The sequence below is a fragment of the Rosa rugosa genome, chromosome 7 (genome assembly GCF_958449725.1).
Source record: "Rosa rugosa chromosome 7, drRosRugo1.1, whole genome shotgun sequence".
In the NCBI taxonomy this organism is placed as follows: Eukaryota; Viridiplantae; Streptophyta; class Magnoliopsida; order Rosales; family Rosaceae; genus Rosa; species Rosa rugosa.
This window is the reverse complement of record NC_084826.1, coordinates 10,921,160-10,941,025: the sequence shown is the minus strand read 5'-3', so window position 1 is coordinate 10,941,025 and position 19,866 is coordinate 10,921,160. Positions and strand designations below refer to the sequence as shown.

General features: G+C 38.7%; 2 protein-coding genes across 4 annotated transcripts; one reads left to right on the top strand and one right to left on the bottom strand.

The window, feature by feature from the left end:
- Window positions 1-274: 274 nt before the first annotated feature.
- On the top strand, window positions 275-6,016 carry LOC133719996 (transcription factor MYB3R-2). 2 transcript variants are annotated; one of them, XM_062146194.1, is made up of 9 exons: window positions 275-463; window positions 856-1,004; window positions 1,220-1,271; window positions 1,631-1,688; window positions 2,119-2,213; window positions 2,302-2,405; window positions 2,621-2,749; window positions 3,283-4,730; window positions 5,590-6,016. In XM_062146194.1, the coding sequence occupies exons 1-8, from the start codon at window positions 422-424 to the stop codon at window positions 4,718-4,720; spliced, it is 2,067 nt and encodes a 688-aa protein (XP_062002178.1). In that variant the 5' UTR covers window positions 275-421; the 3' UTR covers window positions 4,721-4,730; window positions 5,590-6,016. The 2 variants fall into 2 exon arrangements, with proteins under 2 accessions (XP_062002178.1, XP_062002177.1); XM_062146193.1 differs by having other exon boundaries at window positions 276-463; window positions 853-1,004.
- A 297-nt stretch (window positions 6,017-6,313) lies between these two features.
- LOC133719995 (E3 ubiquitin-protein ligase PRT6) lies at window positions 6,314-16,330 on the bottom strand. 2 transcript variants are annotated; one of them, XM_062146192.1, is made up of 15 exons: window positions 16,041-16,330; window positions 14,682-15,794; window positions 13,141-14,366; window positions 10,929-12,998; window positions 10,309-10,360; window positions 9,570-10,197; window positions 8,938-9,146; window positions 8,312-8,847; window positions 8,105-8,209; window positions 7,895-7,961; window positions 7,689-7,766; window positions 7,362-7,430; window positions 7,191-7,278; window positions 7,009-7,116; window positions 6,314-6,671 (listed from the first exon to the last, which is right to left on the bottom strand). In XM_062146192.1, the coding sequence occupies exons 1-13, from the start codon at window positions 16,098-16,100 to the stop codon at window positions 7,204-7,206; spliced, it is 6,288 nt and encodes a 2,095-aa protein (XP_062002176.1). In that variant the 5' UTR covers window positions 16,101-16,330; the 3' UTR covers window positions 6,314-6,671; window positions 7,009-7,116; window positions 7,191-7,203. The 2 variants fall into 2 exon arrangements, with proteins under 2 accessions (XP_062002176.1, XP_062002175.1); XM_062146191.1 differs by having other exon boundaries at window positions 7,009-7,099.
- Window positions 16,331-19,866: the final 3,536 nt, after the last annotated feature.

The following is a 19,866-nucleotide window of genomic DNA, read 5'->3' as shown; positions in this document are numbered from 1 at the left end:
TAATGCCAGCGAACCAAGCCGCCCCCATCCCACATCTCCCAAACCAGTTCGACATTTAACCCAAGCAACCTCAGAGTGCCGTTTGAGGTTCAAACTTTCGGTCCCCTAACGTTTCCTCCCGAACCGTCAACCGCCGTTAACAGATAGGGTTTCCCCCTTTCCGAAAACCTCACAAAAAGCCCAGAGTCCTTCAGTAACGGTAGCTAACGGCGACGTCGGTGCTATATATTCGTTATAAGTTTATATTTATATTTTATTCTCGTTTTTACCTCTTCTCTCTCTCTCTCTCTCTCTCTCTCTCTCTTCTGGTTTTCTCTCTCCTTCGTTTCAACGGGCGAGGATTTTTCGAAACCAGAAAAAAAAAAAAAAAAAGTTTCATGTTTCAGAGAAAAGGGTTCTGGAATCAATTGGGACACAATCGATGAGCTTCAATTTGATTCCCTCTACTTCTTCGCAACCAGAGGTACTCAAAGTTCCTATCTTTTTTGGGTTTTCAAAAGCCTTGACTTTGTTTTTGTTGGGTTCGTGTTTTGAACTATCCGATCAAGTTTTGGGCTTCAATTGCTTTTGAATTGTGCCGGGTTTATTGGGTTGTAATTGAAAACCCGGAATTATATGTAATTTGGGGTTTTTTTGATCTGGGAACTGAATTTAAGATCTGGGTTTTGGGTGTCTGGGTCTAAGGCGGTGGGGTTTTGGAGATCTTGGAGTAAAGTTGGGGCCTTGTTTAGGGTTTTTGGTTTTAGGGGGATAGTGTTTGAGGGTTTTTTTTTTTTTTTTGGTTATGTATCTGTTGTGTTTGTGTTTCTAGTTTGTTGATTGGAATTTGGGATTTTGGTGATTGTTTTGTAGCAGGGGAGAAGTGAAGTTCCGATAGAGGAGTGCTGCCTTGTGAATAAGCAATCCACGGCTGCGTCGAGCTCGGATTCCGAAGGAAGTGAGAGTCCTGTTCTTAAGTCCCCCGGGATTGGCAGCAGCCCGGCAGAGGCTTCTCCAGTTAACAAGTACTATCCTTTGAGTCCTTAACAGCTGCCGTTTTAGTTGTAACTTCGTTTTAATCTTGTTAGTTATATGCATTGGATCTTTGGATTTTCGTGTAGTGGAGAATCCATATGCTGCTTTAGTTTGCCTCATGATTAATTTCCTTTTGCATTTCTATTTTTCTGTCAATGCTATGGGAGGTTAGTGAGCTGAATTATGTGTAAACTTTACTTTGCAGGAGGATCACTGGTCCTATTAGGCGAGCAAAGGGTGGTTGGACTCCACAGGAGGTTAGCATTTCATCTTTAGGCATCTGTTCACTTGTTTGTATTAACAGCTAGGAACACGAATGTTTTCCTGTATTTACCAAGTATATTGAGGGAGAGGTCCAGTATTGTTAATCATTAAGTCATCTAACATGGAATGGCTTGACACTGTCGTGTAGTTTAGAATTAATGGTTTTATTACTTGCGGTATTAATAATGTGCAACAAAGTATCTGAGAGCACTATGATCAATGGCTTTAGCTTATGATTTGATAGCATTGACCCATTTTATATGTACTGCTGTTAAACATGCTGTATTTGTTTTCTTTTTCATACCTCCTGTGAGATATTATAGTAATTTGCAACATGTTGGATTGGCTACAGGATGAGACATTGAGGAATGCAGTTGCAAAGTTTAAGGGGAAGAACTGGAAGAAAATAGGTTTGTCTTTGTTTATTCAATCATGCTTATGATTTATGTTGGTGTTTGCCCAGACAAACAGAAAGCAGCCAAGTGGAGATTGTAGTTACTAACTTCAGTAGGTATTGGGCTTTTAGGTGGCAATTAGTTTGCTCAGACATGCTTAACAAATGTAATCTTTTAGTATTGGAGACCTTGATGAACTAAAACTAAAAATCTTTGGTTGAACAATAAGTACCATTCAGAACCTAGAAACTCTAAGCAAGCTAGCCATCCTAGATTGGAAAATATTAGTGTTCATCCAATTGTTTATTTGTATGGTACATGTTTGTTGTGAATTACCAAAATAGGGAGACTGTATGAAGACACACACACACACACACGCACAGAAACCTAGTCTTTTTGTATTATCCAGTATATTACTTTTGGTGATAGTATCTTGTGTATGCAGCTCAATATTTTCCTGATAGATCAGAAGTGCAATGTCTGCATCGGTGGCAGAAGGTTCTAAATCCAGAACTTGTTAAAGGACCATGGACTCAAGAGGTTGGAACCTATCATCTTTATTTTCTTCATCTGTTATTTGCAGTTTTCATTCATTATTGAAATTAACTTCTCTTGTATTCATTTACAGGAGGATGATAAAATCGTTGAACTGGTAGCAAAGTATGGACCTACAAAATGGTCGTTAATATCGAAGTCTTTGCCTGGTCGTATAGGAAAACAATGCCGAGAGAGGTAAGCTTCATTAGTCATTGCTATCAAGATATGTCTGACTTGAGCCCCTACTCTTAAAAATTTTCTTTTGTCCTTGAATGCGGACTTATTCTATAGCACTTGAGTTTTTGTATTTTGATGTTATCCATTGTATTATTTTGTATTTTTCAGTTGTGTCTTCATGAAAAGCAATATAAGCTGATTAAAAGGAGGACTATTTTGTTTTTTTCCATCAGGTGGCACAATCATTTAAATCCAGATATAAAGAGGGAGGCTTGGACGTTGGTGGAGGAATTAGCCCTTATGCATGCCCACCGAATGCATGGGAACAAGTGGGCCGAAATAGCTAAGGCTTTACCTGGAAGGTATCCTTCTTATATGATTTATTGTTTTATAATTTTCATTGAGGTGCTAATGCTCCCTTCTGCCAGCAGTTTTAAGTACATGGTGAAGCCACATATATTATCATTGTTATTATAAGTTTGTATGTAGTAGTGTTTTTGTGCTGGAGGCAAAATTTTCAATCAACCCCACTGTCTTCATGACATCCTTCATGACATCTAGATGTTCTGTTGACATTCGACCAATTAGTATGTTTAGTTTAAACAGGAAATTGAACATGGAAATGAAGTCTTTTTCTTCTCCCATCTCTTTCCCCCTCTTAGTAGGCATTATTGTAGCAGAAATCTGTTATTTGGACTTGGGTTCTTATATCGTGCTAAATATTGGCAGTATATATAAAAGGGTTTTTTTTTTTAACTTTTAGCTCTGCATGTGCAAATCCAAACCTAGAGATAACCTAGTTTCAAACTTTTTTAAGCTAAGAGAAAAGAGACTTCATTTGAGTGACATCTAAAGCATTATTTGTGTATTATGTAACTTAACCTTGTGTTTGCAGGACTGATAATGCAATAAAGAATCATTGGAATAGTTCCTTGAAGAAGAAATTAGATTTCTATTTAGCAACTGGGCAACTTCCCCCGCCACCAAAGAATAGTTACCCGAATGTTCCTAAAGAGACAAATAGATCCATTGCAACTAGAAGATTGCTTGTTGGCTCAGATAAAGGATCAGATTCAACTGCTCGGACATTACCTGGAAATGCAGACACACGTAAAATAGATGAAGATGGCAAGGATCAATTGCAGTCCTCTGAACCTCTTGACATGGACATGTGTGCTTTCTATTTGGCGACTGGGCAACTTCCACCAGTACCAAAAAATAGTTTCCCAAATGATGCTAAAGAGACAAATAGATCCACTGGAACTACAAGATTGCTTGTTGATTCGGATAAAGGATCAGATTCAACTGCTCACACATTGTCTGTAAATGCAGACACATGTAAAATAGATGATAATGGCAAGGATCAACTGCAGTCCTCCGGCTCTCAGGACATGTGCGGTTCATCAAGTATTCTTCCAGATGAACATGCTGATTCTGAAGTCGTAGAGTGTAGGCTAAGATTATCTCTTACAGATCCTAGTTGCAGCAACTCAGAGTCGGTGCCAAAATTCACGAACTTTGCTGTAAACAGCAAGCCTCAGATTGAGAATTCAGGTATTAACAGTGAGCGGAAGTATGAGAATTCTGAATTCAACAGTCAAAAAGTTGAAGACAAAGTTGACAGCGCAACTGTGCCAGTTGAAACTCCTAGCTATGGTTCATTGTACTATGAACCACCACCATTGGACAGCTCTATTCCGTTAGATTCAGGGCTTCCAAACTTGCATTGCTTTCAGCACGACTACAAGTCTAGTCCGAACTCGTCACCTATTAGTTTCTTCACTCCTCCTACTGCAAAGAGCAGTGGTTTATATAATCGAAGCCCTGAATCAATTTTGAAAATAGCTGCTAAGACCTTCCCCAACACTCCTTCTATTTTGCGGAAAAGAAAGTCTGCCCAAGGACATTTACCTCCTAACAAACTTAGGATAGTTGATAGTGAATCAGTCAGGGAAACGCTTATTGTTCCCGAAGAACAGGAAAGAAACAAAAATAGTGTGGAACTGTCTGGGTCTCAAGATGTAAGTTTGTGTGACAGTCCAACCAGTCAAGGTATTAATACCTTGACTGGGTCTCAAGATGTAAGTTTGTGTGACAGTCCAACCAGTCAAGGTATTAATACCACTGGTCCTAATGGTAAGGCTTTTAATGCATCTCCTCCATACCGTTTAAGATCCAGGAGGACTGCTGTTTTCAAGTCTGTGGAGAAACAACTTCAGTTTACATGTGAAGAAGAGTATGCTGGTAATTCCAAACCTGTGGGGTTATCTGCAAATGGGGGCACTGCTGTCACCAAAGATTGTTCCCATGCAACAAAGATGGGAGTTACCTAGGGCACACGCTGTAAGTTACAATTTTACTTATCGTTGTTCTTAAAGCTACTCTGTCTATCTTTTTGCTTAACCTGTTTATATAGTATGACGTAGGTTCATGCTCAATAGGAGGTTTTCTTTTCTTTTCTATTTTGCTTGGGAACGGAGATCTGACTCTAAAAAATACCATGTCTCTGAGTGGACGATGCTAATGAGCCCAGTCCCTCTCTAAGAAATATTTGTTAGTCAAGTGGTGTGGATTACCCGTTTGAACAATTTTCTCCAATATTATACAAGTTAATTATATGCACAGATAAAGAGCTTGCAATGTTAATGATGCAGAATGTAGTGTGACAATTGATAGATATTTTATTTTAGGATAGAGGAACCAAGTTGTCATTTTTTCCATTGTGGATTTTAGTACTTGGATCTAATCTTAAACTTAATCTTAACCTTTTGTCTTGCCCAGTCTTTTCTTGCTAAAATAGAAAAAAGCCAAACAAGATTTGTCGGGGTGAAGTCAGCATTTAAAAGGTTTCCTGAACATTTGAAATGTGTCATACATAGGAGTATAGAAGCATCATATGCTTGCAACTGTCTAACCTTCATTTGTTTAGAAGCTTGCTTCTGTTTGTAGTTTCTTTGGTTCTTTAACATATTTTCGATTTACCGAACAAAAAAAAAAATCGTTCATCTGTTTCCATCAAGTATTTACACTCCTTTTTTTTCTTTTTTTTTTTCTTTTTTTTCTGGATATAGTAATGTTGAACCATTGAGGTATATATTTTATATATTTCACGTGGACTATCTTTTGGAATTGAGTTCGTGATGGAATAAAGCAAAACTTAATTATCGGAGATGTTTGATTTTACTTCCTATGTCTTATTTAGGTACAAAGGAGGGAGATGCTATTGAAGTTGGCAGACACTTTTGAACTGGTGATTTCCAAGTGCACAGAGCTTTTGAAACGTGATAGATTATATTGATTTATCTGAAGACACCCTGGTTTTAGATCTTCAATGAAATTGAAATCTTGCAAATACACAACTTGTTATTAGTTACATAGTGGGGAGTGCATCTTCAGCAGACACCAGCTTGACAAAATCCAGGGCAGTGGGGATTCTGTAATGTGTAGAATAATATTGATAGGCCCCAGATGATAGTGAAGATATATTCTTTTTGGTACATTATTCTTTAGTGAAAATATATTTACTGTACCCAGATTTGTACAGAAAATCCACCATGGAGGAGCAATGATGCTTCATGCTTGAAAATTTTTTGTAATGAAAGCGTAGCTCCTATCTTAATTTGTCTCAACTACTATCAAATATTAACACCAAAGGATTTTGCGTTCATTTCTCCTTTTGTAGAGTGAGAACTTTTATCGACTACAAAAGAACTAAAATCCAATGTTTCACACGTCAATTTAACACCTCCACCCATATCTCCAATGCTTCTCCAAAACGTAAATATGCGACTCTGAGTCATTTAATTGCTACTACAATTTCATGTTTTACCAAATTGCATTATTCCATTTACATGATCAAATTTAGATGCAGCATAACAGCGTGGATTAAGTGATTAACCACTCCACCACCAGAACAATTCGAAACAGATTCAGAAACCCTTCTCTAGCGCTTTCCTCACATCTATTGAATTGAAAAAGAATGATAAAAATACAAAATAATAACACCACAAAAGTGAGTATTCCTATCAACTAGCAAAGCATTGCAAATGCCACCACTTTACCCTCAACGCGGTGGTCATGACCAGTGTTGCAAATATATGTATATCATATATGTACAATAGTTCGATGGTTAACTCCACACTCCGGTACTCTCCGTGCATCTATGCTTCAGGGACTTTTATCACATTGAACTGTACAACCTTGAAAACAGGAGAAACAACCTGGCAAAAGACTAGTCTGCTGTAGAACCAATAGTCAAAACTCTGGAAAGGAAACTCCAAGCATCTGCAAATATTGGTAACAGAATTAGAAAATCATGACATGTCCAATATCACCTTTCTCAACAGTATAAAAAGTATCCTGAAGTAGATAATAGTAAAGCCAGAGAGTAAAATGGTAGAAGATTAACAGTTCCGTCTCTTTCAAACTTGCCAATATTGACAACAAAATGCAAACTCAACTACAGAGACAACAAGGTGTACAGTGCACCGTGCTGATCATGACTTGCACATCATATTTGCCAACAAGGTAAAAACTAAGAAAAATAAATTAAAAACCTAGCTTTCTAGCCTTATAATCAAGACCATGACCAAACCAAAAAAATGCTGCTAGAGGATCATACAAATTTCTTATGATGCTTCCGCTCTTTGATTGTGAGCATTGGATATTCCCTGCTGTTAACTAGAATTCTTTGCCATCCCGTTGACATCAATCTGTGTCAAAATATATACTGTCCGAGTATTAGAACATCCGGCATTATGAATTCAATGAAGTAGCATCCATTATTTTCATGATTGCCTTTACCTTATAATCCAAACTAAACCATGAAGAAAGAACCAATAGTAGTTTGCCCAAGAACCTTCGAACTTCGATCAAGGCCATGAGAAGCAACCTACCATGCAACACAATTGTTGAGTGGCAATGGGTTTCAATTATTGAATGTGACAAACTAAAAACCTAGCACAAGATTCTTACCAAATAAGTTAAAGCTGCATAACGTTCCTCATTCAAGAACAGTGGCTTTCCTCTCTGCATTTCAATGTCCTGCAATGACAAAAATTTATCAATTTATCAACACAGAAATGTAAGGACCCATATATATAATACATAGTTTATATTATATATCACTGAATGCACACAAATAAGGATAAAAACCTCCAGAGGCACTCATTTCAACGCATCACCATTTTTTGTAGGCATTTATCATTTTCAAAAAATAAGATCACAACCATTTGAATGAAGAGTAGTTTAACAACCTGAAACCTATTTGAAAATAGTTTTGAACAGAAAAAAGCAATTTACCTCTTCACCAAAAGCATCCAAGTAGGGTGATGGCCAAGGAGCCTGCCGCGCAGATCTTTGCAGCAGTATTGTTGTTCTCTATCAGAAGTCCCCAAACAAAACAAAACAAAAAAATAACAATCACTTTCGTGGAGAATAGTCAAAGATAACATAATAGATATACGATACAAATATACTGCCCATGGTATCTAGGATCCATAACTCACCCTGATCAACAGAAAGACACCAGTACCAGAACCACAAGCCACTGCATGAGTTTGGCATCCACTTTCCCTAAGATAAAAGGCCAAACTTAGCAATAATTAACAGAACAATGGGCACAAATAAAAGAGAAACCTGAAGGATTTTTCACGTAAAAAAAAAGAAAAGAAAAAAAAAACAAACAAAACAAAACAAAAAGATTGGTGAACATATACCTGCAGCATGACTTCCAGCTTGGAGAGCATAACCTACCACAAAGTAGGCACAGTGCAGGTTCATCAAGTATGTTATTGCAGTCACGACACCGCTGCTTTATATACCTGACAAACCACAACCTTTCTGAATGAAATTTACTGTTGAAAAGAGCAAAGGAAAAAAAATAGATAATAAAACTCCAGAAAAAACCAGAGAGCAAAACCAACCGCTGCAATAGATCCTGGTAAACTCGGGGCAGACGCATCAACTGGAATGGAACTGCAGGGTTGCAGTGTATACTGCCTTGAAACCTTTCGTCCTCAAAGTCTTTGCCAAAATGACAGAACCATTTATGAGCTAATGAACGCACCACTTCATCCTTAAGAATAACATCCAAAGTAGGAATCCTGAGCAGGGTTTCTATCTCTTGAATTTCATTGAGCTCGACCAGTGGCACATAAGTGGTATCCATTGTGTCACTAGTGGCACGTGATCTATCCAACGCATTATACCTTTCACAAAATGGCGCTTGGGCATAGGATTCGAGTAGCTTCAACAACAATGCACACCTCCGCAAATAAGGGAAAGTCAAGGTACGAACTATATTCTTAATATTAGAAGAAGAGTCTATATAGTTTGATACAAAATATTGCCGAGCGGATCCAAATTCACTCATAAGCTTGCTGATGTCAGTAATCAGGCAATCACCAACACCTAATCCACTAATGTCGCATTGATTTTTCCCAAAATATGTAGCAATACCCTGCAGTCGACATATTGAATTAGACCACAAGATGTTTTTGATAGAGACACAAACACTAACAAAGAAATTAATGAATTACTGATGAAATACCTGAACCACAGAAACAACATAAAAAATGTGCACCAGGGATAGCAAGGAATCTTCACATGATAAAAATCGGTATGGAAGACAAAATAGAACCCACATCAATGAAGAAAAAGGATCACGGGCAAGCACAGGATCAGAAGCTCGATTCCAGAACTGGAAATCAGGATATGCTACTGGATTATCAACATGTTCCAAGATACGCAGCATAACAACTGTGAGACAAAACAAGTGAAGTGTAGGTTATAAGCAGGAGCCAATAACTTGAGACATACTAATGCCTAGGTCCTTCATACATTTATGCATATAACTGTGTTTTCTTCAATGAATGTATATGAAACAAAATATATTATATATGAACTATGAATGACCAAGGGTCCACAACGTCAACCAGTTGCTACATTCTCCACCAAAAGGAATAATTAATTATCTCAAAATTATGTCAAGTGAAATTCATCTTTTGTGGGGTGTGAAAAAGATTTCATAATTTACAGCACCCACAGTATTTCAGATTCTGAATAGCACATGATAAGTGAATCAGAAAGCAAGAAAAGAGTCCACATAAATTCTCATTATAACATATAATAAACAACACTAACTATATGAATATGGAAAGCCACATAAAGAACAAGAAGTACCTTGTCCTGATGTTTTGCTTCCATGATCTATGGAAACTCCAAAGCATGTAGATTCTGCAAAGCTCTGAATTGCTATAAATCTCTGAAGCACATGAAGAGAATTCTTGCACGTGTTTTGGACAAGTTTCAGCAACAAGGACAATATGAATCTGCTCGAGGATTCAAGTTCCTTATACAAGGCATTAAGGCTGTAGCTTGGTGCTGCATATTTCCCCCCAGAACGAGAAGCAATCTCCATTGACAGTAGAGAGTACTTAATTAAGTCCCACATAAGCATTGGGTGGCTGACCCTGTCAGATCCTGATATCTTATCCAGATCAGTTGGGAAATACATCTTAGATAGCAGACGTGAGATTGGTTCAAGATTTGAGCTCATTTGTTCACATCTATGCAGGGGGAAACCTTTGAGCGTGCCAACCTTCCCAGCTGCATTTGCTGCAGATTGCAAGAGAGCCAAGCCTTGCTGAAAAGAACTAATTCCTTCGCCTGGTTTGCATGATGGACTAGTAACACGTGATGAACTAACACCTGTATCCATAGGCTCTTTGCGAACCTTCTGGAACTCACTTGGTAATGTAGGCAAGACTGAATTTGCAAGTCGACGGCATACAGGGCAAAGAAATTCACCCTGAGGGATCACAACATGCAAAATACAAAATAAGTAATAGAACCTTCCTCCCTTCTCTTCAAGAATAGAAAAAAGTATGTTATAAATTGGAAAAACTTTGTGCTGTTGTACCTTGTCTGGATCTACAATATGTCCTCCTTCAAAAACAATTCTCCTGAGATACCTGCAAGCAGAGATAAGAACATGAGGCAGGTTAGGCCTTTTTCACTAGTGCATCAACAAAATTTCAAAGTAACATGAATCAAATTTTCCATGTTCGTTCTATTGCACAGGTACTGTGCGTCAAAGTTAAAGAAAAAAGGAAAGGCATAATCCTATAACTTGATCCAACATCTCAGAGGCATGACCTCAAAGTTGAGTGCAAAATCCTGAGCTATTTTTGTCTTATTGCCCATAACATATCAGCATTGACTCCAGCAGGTTGGAAGGTCTCAAAGTGAAATAACTCAAAGCAAAAATAAAAAAAGATCAGTCACCTCTTCAATGTAGTCTAATCCTACTTTTCAAAGCATCTGGTATAGGTTGGCCTTCTAAGTTCAATGAAGAACGTTTACTATACTTAGTAATCAATGAAACAATATAAAAGTCATCCCCTCTTAAATCCCAAGGCCACAGTATCTCAATGCTGTTGCATTTTTATGAAAACTATGACTTCCAACTTTCAAGAAACAAAATAGCCAAGTCAGATAAATAAATGATCAAGGGGGAAATTTATTTCCTTTGGGACTTACCTTTCCTTCAGGGAAGACAAATAACGATCAAGACAGTCCTGATGCACAGCATGCCCACAGGAAGAAATATAAATTCCATCACAATCTGCAGGGCCAAATCCATCATATGCTGACAGGCGAGAACATTCTACTGGCCCCTTATCATTAGGATCACTTTCAGAAGATGAAGGATCTTCTCTTCTCTCTCTAGAAAGAGCAGCTATATAGTTTCCAAGTAACATAAATTCAGTATGCTCTGTATTCTCTCGATCCCCTTCAGCAGTTGTACACTTCTTATCTTCTGTAAGTTTAGAATGCAGTTTATCGTGCAGTTCTCTTCGGATAGAGAAGTACATATCTTCTTCCATTGTCTCAAAGGCATATAAAGTACTCTCCCTTTCATCATTTGATTCACATGGCACTTGGAAATTCCTTAAGTCATGAAACCGGCCCTTCAGAACTTCTAGAAAGGCATCAACATCCCTAGGTCTCCCATGTCGGGCAAACTCAGTGACTGCCTTCTCAACCAACTGCCTTAGATGATGAGGCGACACCACTCCTGAACCACTTGACAGTGTACTTGTTCCAGATTCACCAGTCACCTTTTTTCTGTTGTAGTGTTCCGACACCAACTGTCTTACATGAGACGATGAAACAAATCCTGAACCACTAAACAATCTGCTTATACCAGATTGATCAATCACCTCATCTTTGGTTTTAACAACATGCTCCTTGTCTACGGAGCGAGGTTGTCCCCATGATAGTGGACCTCTATCAATGAAACTCAAAAGCCTGGACTTTTGAAGAAGAACCAAGAAGGAAATAGGATTCTTGGAATTCGGATCATGGCAGAGTGAGCAAACAACTTGTGCAGGCTCTTCTGAGTTATCTTCAAGATCAGATTCAACATCCTTTTGTTCAGCTTCTGAACCATCATCCACAGAGGAATCAATACTACTCAAAAACTTTGATTGCTCGGCTCTCATTTTTTCCAGTATGGCAGCCTGTCTCTCTCTGGCTTTTGCCTTTCGCTTCTCAGAATCAGAAGCTGAACCTGAGGTAACTGTATCACTATTTGGAAAAGTTACATGACTAACCAACTCAGGTGCAAGTACCTGCAGTTTGGTCATACATTCACAATCAATAAATGCAAACTTCTTCAGTAAGTTTCCGATTAAAGAAGAAAGGTTGCAACTTCCATCTTCTGAATTATCTAAACCCTCTTTCGAATACATCCTCATCAAAATAACAAGAAGTGACAACAAGCTTTGTTGACCAGCCTCAAAATAGAGTCCTTCATTAATTTCTTCACAGGCAAAAGCAAGCACTGGAATGAAATCTCCATCATAACAGGAATGATCACCGGATTCTTTATGTTGAGAACAAATGTCTAATGCTAATGAGAGCAAGTGCAAAGCAGTTAAGAGGACCCCATCAGGCGCTCGCGACTCAACCGATTTATCAGAAAATACAGCATAAAACAGCACCGCGCGAACAATTTGGAGGACGGTTTTACAAGTCCCAATTCTAGCTAACCCTCTGAAAGGAGGATAAATCTTAGTCCACCTGGGTAGCTGATTGGTCAATGCAGAAACACTACGGAAACGTAAGTATCTTTCTTCTGCAGCTTGTAGATCCCTTGAGTTCCAACGATGGTAGTACAAATCCAGTTCTTCCCAAAATGTCCATTGTAGTGAATAAGTCCCCTGGTTAAAGCCAGAGGGATTGGAATACACAGCAACTGTATCCAAAATTTCATTAAGCTGGTCATACTTGGTAAGATCACGAGGAAGAGACTTAACCAATTGACTGTGAGTAGCATCTGCGATGCTTAACTTATGAATCAATTCTCTTTTCACACTTTCAGCTTTAGTTAACCCACAGAATCGCCTTTCTTTGATTATTTGTATAATAAGAGTGAGCATTTCCTGCACTAGAACTGGTTCATATTCACTAGAGCGCTCAAGGTTCAGAGAAAGGTAGCTTGACAGGCCAAAGCGTTCTATGATTCTCTTGATATAAAGATCAGCTGGAGCCAAGGCAGCACAGCACTGAAGCAGAAATAGATCAAGCTCCACAAACTGTTCCGACCTGCAGTGATGAACCATAACAAGGAACCTTCAGCAGCAAGAAAAGATCAACAGAAGAGAAATAGAAAAGTAAAAAAATAAATAAATAAATACAGACTTTTTCCCTCTAAAATGAATTTCTGACATCAGCATAAGAAACTTACCAGCGAACTGAACGATACCACTCACAAGTTAATGGGGCAGCATCCCCATTCTTCCGCCACATTCCAGCGTGAACCTCAGCACAAAATACTCTTATACGAAGGGGATGCTCCATAACAAAGGCAGAAAATCCACATGGGTGGCAGCCTCCAAGAATATTTCCAAAAAAGTCTGTGGAAATAGATGATGATAAATTTGCAGAACTAGCTCTAACAGAATCTGGCACTTCGCCAAAACACCTTCTTAATGATCTCTGTAGAAGCAACGCAAGTAAGCGATGTAAGGGAATGTGAACAGATATATCCTGCGAACTAACATCATATGTTATGTCTGGCCAGTCGGACGAACTCAGCACGCGTAGAGCATCTAAGTCCATGGGACCATCTATTTCCATTGCACTATCACCAGATCCTGACGAATTACAGGCATTAGCTTGATCGATTTCGTCCATAACCATTAATTTATTTTCTGAAATTTTGCCATTCTGGAAGTCAACACTCATATCAGAACTACTAAGTAAATGTGGTGAACTATGCTTCCCATGGTCTTCACTTGAACTGGCAAATCTACCAAAAATGTTTTTGCCTTTCCTAATTTTGGACAATGTTCTCTTCAATGCTGAAAAATTGCTCCCAGAGAAATTGCTAGTACTTGAAGATGATACATGAAGAATTGTACCCGAAGTGTTATCAACTCCCAGCCAATTCTCAATAGCCCTCAAACACTCAAATGTTAACCATACCACAGATGATGGTATCGTCGAAAGAGTATTTGATTTATCTTCAGAAAATGTCAATGCACATGCAAATGAACTACTCGCCATTGCACTACATGCAGAACTTTCCTGGGACAGCCGTCCTACTTTTGCATGTCTTAGGCTATCTGTGTCATCCATATCTTGCTTATTTGTGCCGAGAAATAAGTCTTCTCCTGTCTTGTCACTAGCAACAGAAAATGCTCCATCCACCAACAAAGAATGAAGGTTGGCAATTGAATGACCCAGAACGAATGGCAAATGCATATTGTCATTCTCTTCTTCAATATGGAGGCCTGTCTCCCTCTTTTGTGGGTTCATCCCTTGCACAAAAGCTGAGAGTCTCATCCAAGTTCTCGCAATATCTTGCTGCTCATGAGTTACGTATTTTGGCACTATAGCATGACTCATAACAAACCGAAAATCTTCAATCACACGAATAGTGACGTCATACAAATTTGACCACTTGGTAACCTGTAAGGGGAAATTGCGAACAATTTTGCTACATTAAACAGAAAACTAGACCTTGGGGGTGGGGTTGGAACTATAGCTTACAACAACAATATGAAACCTGAACTGAAATAACATGAAACAAAGAAACTAGACTCTCAACCAGAATACAGTAACCAAGAATACTCTAGTTAGAAGACCACATATAACCTGCATTCTGATAAGTACACAATCTAAGTTGCATCAGTTATCAAGTCCATTACAATGTTACCTAAAGGACAAGGAGGTGCAAATGCAGAAGAATATGATCATTCGGAAAGAAAAGAAGTAATGCAATACCTGTAAACGGCCGTCTTCACCAGCACAGGAATTGAAAATATCTTCCAAACATCCTAACAGCATCGACAGTAGGTTCATTTCTTTCACAAGACGGGGTGTTAGAGTTGGCACCGTGAAGATTTGCACAGAGAATATAGAGAGCAGCGGATACTTTTTCAAAGTAAGGTCAGTGAACTCCTTGATGGCTTCACTAACAACAGTTGGGTAATAATTAAGAAATACTTTGGCAAACTCATATTTGAAAACAGGCTCCCCCATCAATTTCAGGAGCAACTCATGGAGCTTTTTCACAACAGCATCACTCAAAAACCTCTCTGCCCTCACCAAAATCCCCAAAAAGTCAACTGATGATAAAATCATCTTCGATACAAAGCTAAGCAAACTCTCACTGCACTTGCAAAAGTCCAGAAGCATCTCAACCACAAAATAGGTTAGCTCATTTGCAACCTTCTTACGCTCTGCAGCAAGGTCAGTTACCCTAGGGTTTTCCCGGCAGGCAGTTTCAGAAAGTAGTAGCTTGTTCTTCATATAGGCAAAGAGGCAGTGAAGAACAGGCCCCACGGTGACTGCAAGCTCCTCTGGAAGGGGCTGTATCTGTTCTGCACCTTTATGCTTTGAGCAAAAGCCTTGGCGTTTCCATGCTGTAACATCACCGCAATCACAACAGCCACCGCCGGTATAGATAATAGAGTAATCATGATCCTTGTGGTTCCCATTCTTAAAACACGGAACGCAAATTGCACAGGTTGGATCATGTTCGCATGTCTTGCACCTGAAGGCTATATCATTATGTCCCCAAACGGCTCCACAAATGCCCCGCTGCCCGACACTCATTTTGGACAGGCCCTTCAGAACCAAGCCAGGGTCACTCTCAAACATCAACCACTTCAGCCACGAGATGCTTTCGCGGAATTGAAGTTTCATGGTGACACCGGCTGATTGTTTCTTCGACCCTGGTTTGGCCTCGCGGAGAACTTCCGCTACTTCCTCATCAGGAGGTAAGATAGCAGAAACCAGTCGCGGTAACAACTGCTTGTTATTTTTAACATAGGCAACTAAACCAAGTTGATGCAGATGAAGAAGATTCTGAGGCACTCCCAGTAGAGTAAGCCTCTGGTATCAAATTGAAAACACCAACCGTCAATATATATTCATCTCTAAACTTGATATGACAAACGAAAAATAAATCCCCCAAAATTTGATATCAACAACAAAACTTTCAGCAAAAAATTAACAGTAAAAGACTAAACTCGCATAGTTAATCATACCCCAATGCAAAAAATCTGAATTGAACTGCCGGAAAAGAGAAGAAATAAAAAAAATTGGGGTAATCAAAATCAGAAAAGAAAAAAAAATTACCTGAACGATTCGATCACGAGGGGGAGATTCAGAAGGGGAATCGATATCCATGGTAGACATAAATCAAGGGAAGAGAAACAGAGGCGAGAGCTTTAGGACAAGTTTGTGCATTTAAACCCTAAAGAATTGTTGGCCTAATCCGGCTGCGAATGAGCCCTGACGGTGCATCAAGGTGTCTCGAAGAATCTTAGATATTAATATATTTATATATATTACTCATGTAGAGTAGGACTTCGGATATCTGTCTGTCACAGATTGCGTATTCGCAGTTAATTTGCATTTGTTTTCGTTTATTTTTATTTTGTGCTTTTCTTTCTTTCTTGTCTTCCAAATTCTCTACTTTAAAAAGTTTATCCACTTTTTGCTTGTGTGAATAGAGCAAAGTACTAATGGGCTATGGAGTGTGGTGTGGGTTGGGTTGGTTGCTGGCAATGTTATGTAGTTCTGGCCTTGGCCCAATATATTTTGCTTTCCTTGATAGTTCTAAGTGACCCTCTCTCTTAAAGGAGCTCTGGGCTTGGGATCGGTCCATGTGCTCAATAGTGCTGGTGCTTGGTAAGATGGAGTGCAAGTTGTTTGATTGGGAGGATCCAGATTCACAGGCATATCCCTCCATCCTTTTGTCTTAGACCATAATTCATATTCATCCGTCAATTTTTTGGGTTCTATGACATTTTTTCTTTTTCTTTTTTGTAATAGCCAAAGGTAAATTCATCGATGAGGTTTATTAGTATTTATCGGCACTAGTAAGGTGACACGCAACTTTACTAGTATTTTAAGTGATGGATAACACATAGTTTGAGTTCTGCTTACTATTCCTCAGTGTAAATATATATATATATATTTTTTTTTAGTAAAAGAACATTTAATCATTTAAAGCTCAAGCCAGAACAACACATTACATATGTGTTTACTGTTAAAGACAATAGTAAGTAGATAAGAAAGTCATCACTGTACGTAGTATAATACTATCATTCGACATCAACACTCACTTAATCTAGCAAGCCTATAATAAAAAGGCGCATAAGATGCATAGACTTGGACAAAGCCCCACTAGCTCTCCCCAAAATTGATAGGGAATTATTGGAAATAAAACTAAACTAAAAATAATACTTAGGGCCTAGGGTTAACACCCAAGCCCAAGTAAAAGCTACAAGGAGCCCAGCACCACCCTTTCGCCTAAACCATTGTCGTTGCCACACCATTGCCCCACTTACCACCGTCTTTGATAGTATGACCTCCCACGAGGCAAACCACAGATCCCTCAAATGACGTCACGGACATCCCCGAAAGAGAAATCTAATATCCCACCAAGAGATGCACCGATTGGGCCACCAACCCTTAAAACCTCCGCCGTATCTCCCCGCTACACCCAACAATCTCATACGAGAAATATCTAGCGCCATCAAAACTCACCTCCACTCTGACTTGATATGTGATAGGATCTCCCACCGTTGTTCATCCAGGATTCAAGGCACCAAAAGGTCTAAACGACCCATCCGACCACACCCACAGCGCGCTAACAAGGACCGAGGGCCGCGCCGACACGAATGGCTGCTGAACAAGCAAGAAAACCATGGATCAAAATAGGTGAATGAAAGATATCAATCAAGAATAGAGATGAACACATACAAAATTCTTTTTAGTTTCCTTAGTTAAATTAACTAGATAAACGCACCATAGTCAACCCTATTAAATATGCAATACTAGTGAGAGATCAATTTCCTAACAAAACATACTTAACACATGAAACACATAGAAAGTTTGATTGATTTAATCCAAGAACACAAGTTGGAACGTCATACAATCATGCAAGACTCTTTGTTGATTTACCTAAGAAACTATAGGTTTTCCACTTAGCAATTAAGACCTAGAACGCTAGCATATCTTAATTTGGAATCGATCATGCAATTCGAATCCTAAGCTGGCCATCAAAGAACACGAAAACATGAAAGTGGGGATTGGAGAACAAAATCAACAAACTAAATTCATCACATATAGAAATCGCAATTTATGTATCTAGAAACCTAAAACGTTTTCATGCTTCATGGTTATTGGAAACTAAACATCAATACACAAACTCAATCACAATAAAGCATAGAAATTTCCATTTAAATAAGGAAAGAATTCGAATTGTTTCACAAACACAAGAAATCGAAAACAAAGAGTTTATGATCATAGTTACACTTTTGAAGAACTTCAAGAACGCAAGATGATCTTCAAGAGGATGGAGGAGGATCACGGCAAGGATGTGTGGAGGATGATAGACCTTGCTTCATGACTTCAAGGCTTGAACAATGGAAGAGGCTGAAACTTTAAGAGAGAGAGGGGAAAGATTTGAGATTTTAATTATGGGTTTGATGATCATCAAAACCCAGAATCAATTTTGAAAACCTCTCCCTTTACTCTCTAAATTTCGACCCTTCTTGATTGTTCAAGTATTGAAGCCATGAAGTATCTCCACCTCCTTACCGTAGTCATCATCAACGTTTTCCACCACCTTGAACTCCTCTTGCGTCCTTGAAGTTCTTCAAAACTGTAACCATGACCTTCTCTATTTGTTTTTGGTTTCTTTGCTTTGTAACGTTAAAGACAATTATACTAGCGTTCTAGATTCTTGTTTTAAATTGATGTTTCAAAATTATTTGAGAATAAAAGGTATGTTTTGATGTTTAGTTTTCTATAACCTTGAAGTATGAAAAAGTTTTAGGATTTTCATATTATAATCTGCGATTTCATGATATGTTGATGAATGTTTGTTGATTTTGTGCTTCAATCCCACCCTTTATATGTGGTCTTTGGTTGCAAACTTAGAATTATGAGCTTGTAATTGAATCCAAATTAAGAAATGCTAGCGTTCTAGGTCTTAATTGCTAAGCGGAAAACCTATAATTCCTTAGATAAATCAACAATGAGTTTTGCATGCTTGATTGGCGTTCCAACTTGTGTTCTTGACTTAAATCAATCAAACTTTCATTGATATTTGTGAGTTAAATATGTTTTGTTAGTGAGTAGCGTTCTATGACTAGCATTGCATGTTTAATAATGTTAACTATGATGTGTTCATCTAGTTAATTTAACTAAGGAAAGTAATAAGGCATTTGTATGCATTCATCTCTGCTCTTAATTGATTTCTTTCATCTACATATTTAGGGCAACGGCGAGCAGCGAGATGAGGACGTGGTTGGCGTACGGCAGAGAGAGAGGTGGAGTGAGCGCCGGAATCAACATCACTCCAATGTTTACCTACTTTCCCCACATTAAACCTCTTCAAAATACATAGGTCATGAGTGGTATTATGCATGTCACCAGTGACAATGTGACTAGAAGAACATATATGACCTGAAATCAGCCTACATGCTTTCCCCACGTCAATATTTGCACCGTCAAACTTGACATTGTTCCTTGAATGCCGATACTCCCCCCACTTTAGCCACCCGGTGCAGAATGGGTATGGGGTTTTAATACAAAAGGCCTCGGCATTAGTGTGTATGGTATCATTCCTTATAACTCAAGGATGATTCTTCACCTTTCTGATGTGAGATTCCAAAAGGCTCTAATCTAAGCCCCACTTTTCCAACATAGTAGACATTACTCCTACATGGTTAGTGGATGGGTGAATCCAGTAAATATTCCCCTACCCCCATGGCTGGACCGGCTCTCTATCACATATTCTTTGAATGTGCGGGATGACCTTATTGAGAAATATCCTGATCGAATTTGCAATACTAGATGAGAATGTGGTATCTGTATGGCATACCTATTATAAAGCTAAGGTAACTCTTTATCGGTCACATTATTCTGCCATCTCTTTTACTTGCACACG